General features: G+C 35.3%; 1 protein-coding gene across 1 annotated transcript; it reads left to right on the plus strand.

Moving 5' to 3' along the window:
* The first annotated feature begins 3173 nt into the window (after positions 1 to 3173).
* On the plus strand, positions 3174 to 4249 carry LOC142240358 (uncharacterized). Its single transcript, XM_075312065.1, has one exon. It carries the CDS (start codon positions 3270 to 3272, stop codon positions 3993 to 3995), a length of 726 nt encoding a protein of 241 aa, XP_075168180.1. The 5' UTR covers positions 3174 to 3269; the 3' UTR covers positions 3996 to 4249.
* The last annotated feature ends 4215 nt before the right edge of the window (positions 4250 to 8464 follow it).

Here is an 8464-nt window from a genome sequence, read left to right on the forward strand (position 1 = left end):
TTGTTGTGTATCAGTTTTATTACTTTTTAAATGTAGGTCATCGAAATGGTAAGATCACAAAAGAATTATATACAGAAAAACTTAATTAAGTCTAGAGTTTATAACGAGAAAAAAAAATCTATAGGAAAACTCTAATTCAGCAAATTTTCTAAAGGAAAACTTTAATTCATTCAGGCTGGATTAAGTTTTCTATAGGAAAACTTTAATTCAGCCAGGCTGCATTTAACTCAGCCAGGCTGGATTAAGTTTTCTATAGGAAAACTTTAATTCAGCCAGGCTGGATTAAGTTTTCTATAGGAAAACTTTAATTCAGCCAGGCTGGATTAAGTTTTCTATAGGAAAACTTTAATTCAGCCAGGCTGGATTAAGTTTTCTATAGGAAAACTTTAATTCAGCCAGGCTGGATTAAGTTTTCTATAGGAAAACTTTAATTCAGCCAGGCTGGATTAAGTTTTCTATAGGAACACTTTAATTCAGCCAGGCTGGATTAAGTTTTCTATAGGAAAACTTTAATTCAGCCAGGCTGGATTAAGTTTTCTATAGGAAAACTTTAATTCAGCCAGGCTGGATTAAGTTTTCTATAGGAAAACTTTAAATCAGCCAGGCTGGATTAAGTTTTCTATAGGAAAACTTTAATTCAGCCAGGCTGGATTAAGTTTTCTATAGGAAAACTTTAAATCAGCCAGGCTGGATTAAGTTTTCTATAGGAAAACTTTAATTCAGCCAGGCTGGATTAAGTTTTCTATAGGAAAACTTTAATTCAGCCAGGCTGGATTAAGTTTTCTATAGGAAAACTTTAATTCAGCCAGGCTGGATTAAGTTTTCTATAGGAAAACTTTAATTCAGCCAGGCTGGATTAAGTTTTCTATAGGAAAACTTTAATTCAGCCAGGCTGGATTAAGTTTTCTATAGGAAAACTTTAATTCAGCCAGGCTGGATTAAGTTTTCTATAGGAAAACTTTAATTCAGCCAGGCTGGATTAAGTTTTCTATAGGAAAACTTTAATTCAGCCAGGCTGGATTAAGTTTTCTATAGGAAAACTTTAATTCAGCCAGGCTGGATTAAGTTTTCTATAGGAAAACTTTAATTCAGCCAGGCTGGATTAAGTTTTCTATAGGAAAACTTTAATTCAGCCAGGCTGGATTAAGTTTTCTATAGGAAAACTTTAATTCATTCAGGCTGGATTAAGTTTTCTATAGGAAAACTTTAATTCAGCCTGGCTGGATTAAGTTTTCTATAGGAAAACTTTAATTCAGCCAGGCTGGATTAAGTTTTCTATAGGAAAACTTTAATTCAGCCAGGCTGGATTAAGTTTTCTATAGGAAAACTTTAATTCAGCCAGGCTGGATTAAGTTTTCTATAGGAAAACTTTAATTCAGCCAGGCTGGATTAAGTTTTCTATAGGAAAACTTTAATTCAGCCAGGCTGGATTAAGTTTTCTATAGGAAAACTTTAATTCAGCCAGGCTGGATTAAGTTTTCTATAGGAAAACTTTAATTCAGCCAGGCTGGATTAAGTTTTCTATAGGAAAACTTTAATTCAGCCAGGCTGGATTAAGTTTTCTATAGGAAAACTTTAATTCAGCCAGGCTGGATTAAGTTTTCTATAGGAAAACTTTAATTCAGCCAGGCTGCATTAAGTTTTTTATAGGAAAACTTTAATTCAGCCAGGCTGGATTAAGTTTTTTATAGGAAAACTTTAAATCAGCCAGGCTGGATTAAGTTTTCTATAGGAAAACTTTAATTCAGCCTGGCTGGATTAAGTTTTCTATAGGAAAACTTTAATTCAGCCAGGCTGGATTAAGTTTATTATAGGAAAACTTTAATTCAGCCAGGCTGGATTAAGTTTTCTATAGGAAAACTTTAATTCAGCCTGGCTGGATTAAGTTTTCTATAGGAAAACTTTAATTCAGCTAGGCTGGATTAAGTTTATTATAGGAAAACTTTAATTCAGCCAGGCTGGATTAAGTTTTCTATAGGAAAACTTTAATTCAGCCAGGCTGCATTAAGTTTTCTAACAGGTTGGCTGATAAGTCCCCGGTCTGACACATAGATGGCGTCGCTAGTATTAAATGCATATTATTTTTATATAGTACCAACCTTCAAATGATTCGTATCAAAATTTGACGTCTGTAAGTCAATTAGTTTGTGAAATAGAGCGTCTTTTGTGAAGCAACTTTTCTTATTGTGAAAAAAATGGAAAAAAAGAATTTCGTGTTTTGATAACTTGGCTTGACAATGAGTTTCCGGACTCTGCCCCAGGGAAATCAACAATAATTGATTGGTATGCAAAATTCAAATGAGCACGGAGGACGGTGAACGCAGTGGATGCCCGAAAGAGGTGGTTACCGACGAAAACATCAAAAAAATCCACAAAATGATTTGGAATGACCGTAAAATGAAGTTGATCGAGATAGCAGAGGCCTTAAAGATATCAAAGGAACGTGTTGGTCATATCGTTAATTAATATTTGGATATGCGGAAGCTCTGTGCAAAATGGGTGCCGCGCGAGCTCACATTTGAACAAAAACAACAACGTGTTGATGATTCTGGGCGGTGTTTGCAGCTGTTAACTCGTAATACACCCGAGTTTTTCCGTCGATATTTGACAATGGATGAAACATGGCTCCATCACTACACTCCTGAGTCCAATCGACAGTCGGTTGAGTGGACAGCGACCGGTGAACCGTCTCCGAAGCGTGGAAAGACTCAAAAGTCCGCTGGCAAAGTAGTGGCCTCTGTTTTTTAGGGATGCGCATGGAATAATTTTTATCGATTATCTTGAGAAGGCCCCCAGCGACTTTATCTTGTTCTCAGACCTCAAAAGGATGCTCGCAGGGAAAAAATTTGGCTGCAATGAAGAGGTGATCGCCGAAACTGAGGCCTATTTTGAGGCAAAACCGAAGGAGTACTACCAAAATGGTATCAAAAAATTGGAAGGTCGTTATAATCGTTGTATCGCTCTTGAAGGGAACTATGTTGAATAATAAAAACGAATTTTGACAAAAAAAATGTGTTTTTCTTTGTTAGACCGGGGACTTATCAGCCAACCTGTTATAGAAAAACTTTAATTCAGCCAGGCTGGATTAAGTTTTAGCTTAAGTACATTTCCTAGTGGGGCCTTAAATCATCACTGTCATCGAACATCTGTTTGCATACAAAGAAATGACAACTTATGAACAACTTGACTAAATATTTGAAAACCGAAAGCGCAACGCTACAAAATAGTTGTTCAGGAATTTAAGCAAAGACAATATTCTAAGAAAAGAGATGACAACATCACTAAATGTTCTCTGCGCGATTTGTAGTGAATATTTTAACAGTAACTCTGTTATTTACTCCACGACTAAATGTGGACATGTCTTCCATCAGCAATGCCTACTCAAATGGTTGATACGTTCCAACAATTGCCCCCAGTGTCGGGCTAATTGTCATCGCCATGCTGTCCATCGTATATTTTTGAATTTTTCGGAACCTCTGCCATCGGATGAAGTAGAAGATGAGCCTGAAATAAGTTTTGATTGGTGCCCACTTAGTGATAACATGACAACAGACGAGATATCTAAATTTGGCTTTAAATTGGACAACGATAAAAACGGCGATCCCTTATATGCAGCTCGTGTATATTTAAATGATGATCTACTTCCAGCCTACTATGTTCCCAAAAAGAAAGGGGTTTATTGTGCATGGAATTGTCGGTCGCATTTCCTTAAAGAGGGAATAGAAATACTAGACGTATCAAATGATGGAAATGCCGACTATAAATGGATATCAGCAGAAAATGGTGAAATACCTGACAATGCTTTAATTTTTGGCTACACAGAAACTGGTGAAAATCTTTACTGCAGCCGAACCTTTTGCGAAGGTAGAGTGCGTTATGGAAAGCTACATCCTTCCCATGGTTGCTGTTATGTACCCCATAAGGAATTCGAGAAAAACAACAATGTCTATGAAGTATTAGTAAGAGTGCCTAAGGCCGATGAAAGTAAGAAGTAGGAATCTTAGTGTATATGTTCTAAAATGGAAACATAATCACATATATAAATAGTATAAGATGTTAATTACAATTAAATATTTCACTATGTATTGTTCAGTTTGTGTAAACCAGTTATATTTCCATATGAGTCATTCAATATAGAATATGTATGTATGTATATTTTATATATATATAAAAAATTATGAAATTGTTTATAGAATAAAATCTTTCTTTCAGAAGTTTGTAGTCATTACAAAGATCTTCCAATATGTTATTCATGTTTTGCATGTTTTCATTTTAGCAGTGGCGATTAATCAAGGAAAATGTGGGTATTTTGGCCATTTTAGCCTAAATCGGAAAAAATATATATGGAAGCTATATCTAAATCTGGACCGATGTCAATAAAATTTAACACACTTGACTATACTACTAATTGTACTCCTTGTGCAAAATTTCAAACTAATCAGGGTAAAACTCTGGCTTCTGGGGCCTTATAAGTGCATATCGGGCGAAAGATATATATAGGAGTTATATCTAAGTCTGAACCGATTTCAATCAAATTTAGCACACTCGAGGCTACTACTAATCGCACTCCATGTGCAAAATTTCAAGCAAATCAGGGTAAAACTCGGCCATATAAGGCCCCAGAAGTCTATTACGGGCGAAAGATATATATGGAAGCTATGTCCAAATCTGAACCGATTTAATTCAGTGTACAAAAACAATCGATTTTTTAAATACAACACTGTATAAACGTAAACATCAACACCAAAAGTACAACATAAACACTGTTCGCGTAGTTTCTCAAAAAACAACTTCCTAAATTTTTCAAGTGGAGAAATTTTAAGTAAAAGGGGGGTACTAAGTTCGAGTTTAGCCGCTAAAATCCCTAAAGTGAAATCTAAATCAGTAAGAAAAATGCATGAAATTATACATATTTGTTGCAAATTTTATTATGACTTGATGGGGAAAAGACCAAAGCAAATTTCAAAGAAAAGTAATCGTGAAAAAATTACGATTTTAACGGCCAAACTCGAACTTAATTCCCACCTCTAATAATCCATTTTAAAGAATACAAACTTTGTAACAATTTGCTTTGGGCTATTTCCCATCAAGTTATATTAAAGTTTGCAACAAATATGTATAATTTTATGCCTTTTTTACTGATTTAGTTTTACTTTAAGGTAAGTACTATGTTCTCTTTTCGAGTTGAAATTTTCGCGGTTACTTTATTAAAACAGTTCAATATGAAGCAGATAAATTACTTCAATTGATGCGCAGTTTCTTGTTCCCCTAGATTTCGGCAAGACTACAGGAATGTTTTGGTTTTAATTTATAATTTTGATTATTTCAGGAAAAGTAATCGCGAAAATAAAGTGATTTTCAACTCGAAACCCGAACATAGTACCCACCTTTAGCCGCTAATCACGAACTTAGTACTCACCTTAAATCGTAAAGTAATTCTCAAAAAAAAAAAAAAAAAACATAACCATAGAACACATCAGCAACACATCAAAAACTAAAGGTGGGTACTATATTCGGGTTTTCCACTAAAAGTATTCTTATTGTCAACGAATTATATCGGTACTTATATTTTGAATAACTGAAAATAATTTATATTAATTTCTGACGTTGATGACATGACCACGCACTTAGTTACATACAGTTGTATTGAAGGAATACAAGATTTAGCTGTATTCCAAGGTAGTAAAGAATTTCCCGCTTATTTACCCCTACGTTCAAAAAACTTTATTGTCCAAATTTCTAAATCTCCGTGTATTGTTCATATTTTTAATACAAAAATGCACGGATAACTTCTCCTAATAGCCAAAATAATTTCAATACCAAAATAGAAGTATGGACCAATATAATCCAAGAACTGCTATCGATAAAACGTCCCGAATTTCAACGAGATCGGATAAAACGTCAAGAAGTCGATTTATATGGGGGTTGCTTATAATTATGGGCCAATGTGGACCAGGGAAGCCACCGTGGTGTAATGGTTAGTATGCCCGCCTTGCAAACAAAGGGTCATGGGTTCGATCCCTGCTTCGATCGAACACCAAAAAGTTTTTCAGCGGTGGATTATACCCTCTCAGTAATGCTGGTGACATTTTTGAGTGTTTCAAAAATTCCCTCAGTGATGTCACAATATGAAACGCTGATACTCATAAAACATCTCAATTTTAAACGGATCGGATAAAAGTTGCGGGCCTAGAGGAACGAAATTCCAGCCCCAATAGATTCAATGAATAAAATCTGGTGATCAAGTCATATGAGGGTTATATAGGGTTACGGGCCGATATGAACAAATTTTTGGATGGATGTTGTAAGTAGCATACTGATGTCACTTGACGAATTGCAACTGCACTAATATAAAAAATTAAGTTCCGAAATGGTGAATGGACGGTAACAAAATGAAACGGGAACGTTCACGAAAAATCAAAACGAAATGTTCACGGTTTCGTCCACGGGCGCACAGTGGTTCCAAATCGCTTTTGGAAATAATTCTGTAAATTTTAAACGGATAAAGATAAATGAAAGCTGACGAGTTTTCCTCTAAGTTTGCAAATTTGTGGGACCCTAGTGGGTCCACGGGCGGACCTGTAGGCGTTAAAAGTTGGTCACCTCGGGAGTATGAAATTTCGAATCCAGCAACACCGGATTTTGCCAGTATTTTATATAGCCCCAGAAGCCAAAGTTTTGCTTAGATTTTCTTGAAATGTTGCACGAGGAGACTAATTAGTAGTATAGTCAAGTGTACAAAATTTGGTGGAAATCGGTTCAGATTTAGATACTCCCATATATCTATTGTCCGATATACACTTACATGGCCAACAGAAACTAGATTTTCACTCCGAGTTTCACAGTTTTACTCCGATTTACTTTTCATATATAGCCCCCATCATATATAGCCCCCATATATATCTTACGCTCGATATGCACTTCTATGACTCTAAAAGCTGATTTGCTTCAAATTTTGCACAAGAAGTATATTTGATAGTATCGTCAAGTGTGCCAAGTTTGATTTAAATCGGTTCAGGATTAGGTATAGCCCCCCCATATAAACGTACATTTGCAGAAATGCATTATTTTACCCGAGTTAGTGACGTTTAGTGCAAGATTTTGGCGCATTTGTCTAAGCACGGGTATAAATATATATACATCGTTGGAAAGGTATTTGAGAGAGCTTTATTTATATGAAAATGGAAAGAACAAAAATACGAAATTTTGAAGTTTTTGGGGCACGGAATAATTTTTTTCAAAAATTCCGATTTTTTTGGGAATAAAAAAAATGAATTTAAACCTTAATAACTTTTGTACTAATTGTGATATCATTAGGATTTTTATTGATTTTTTTTCAGGGAAAATTGTTTTAAGAAGTATTGCTGAATATACCATTCCCAAAATTGGTCTCAAAAATCCTCAAAGTGGGTTTACTGGTAGGATCATAGACCAATTAAGGTATAGACATCTCAATCGAATTCACAGCGCTGTAGTTTGTCTGCACACCGTAGAGGGCTCTTTTACGTCTGCAATTGGGTGATTTCTTAATTTGTTTTCTTTCCTTTGTTTTCTGAATGAAACACCAAATATTGTTAAAACATATAAAATTCTATGGTTAGGTTAGGTTAGGTGGCAGCCCGATGTATCAGGCTCACTTAGACTATTCCTCCATTGTGATACCACATTGGTGAACTTCTCTCTTATCACTGAGTGCTGCCTGATTCCATGTTAAGCTCAATGACAAGGGACCTCCTTTTTATCGCCGAGTCCGAACGGCGTTCCACATTGCAGTGAAACCACTTAGAGAAGCTTTGAAACCCTCAGAAATGTCACCAGCATTACTGAGGTGACTTTTTTGGTGTTCGGTCGAAGCAGGAATCGAACCCACGACCTTGTGTATGCAAGGCGGGCATGCTAACCATTGCACCACGATGGCTCCCTAAAATTCTATACATCCACACCTTTTTTGTAATGCAAATTGATTGATCTCGTTTTCAAAAAAGAAATTGAGTCACTTGACTGCGAAATTGAGTGGAATGACTGCGCATTGCAAATAAACAAAACAATGGTGAATTATCAAAGTATGTCTCTATATTTTCTTGGTCTATGGTAGGATCATAGACAAACCTTTTACAGTTAGTTAGTGGCCACATAGGGCTTTTTGGAAAACATATCGGCTTAGCAATCGGTGCTTTGCCGAATGAGAATTTTTGAAAACAAATTTTTTTCTTTAGGCTCGAAATCTATTAAAAGTGGATTTCAATCTCTTTTTTATAAGGCAAATGACTGTTGAAATCTAATTACTTTGGATTTTGGAAGTTGTGAATGAGGTATAAACCTCTTCTAGTAAGCATGTACATTCTTAAATTTCTCAATTATAGAAATTAAGTTAATATAGTCCAAAATACCCAAATAAAGATAAAATACCATTCATACTTACGCTTTTTACAAACAAAATTAAATGATTTCCACATAACCATAA

The sequence above is a fragment of the Haematobia irritans genome, chromosome 5 (assembly GCF_050003625.1).
Source record: "Haematobia irritans isolate KBUSLIRL chromosome 5, ASM5000362v1, whole genome shotgun sequence".
NCBI classification, from domain to species: Eukaryota; Metazoa; Arthropoda; class Insecta; order Diptera; family Muscidae; genus Haematobia; species Haematobia irritans.

What these genes read in the sequence shown, in the direction of transcription:
- LOC142240358 (XM_075312065.1), top strand. Translation starts at nt 3,270, where the DNA reads ATGACAACATCACTAAATGTTCTCTGCGCGATTTGTAGTGAATATTTT.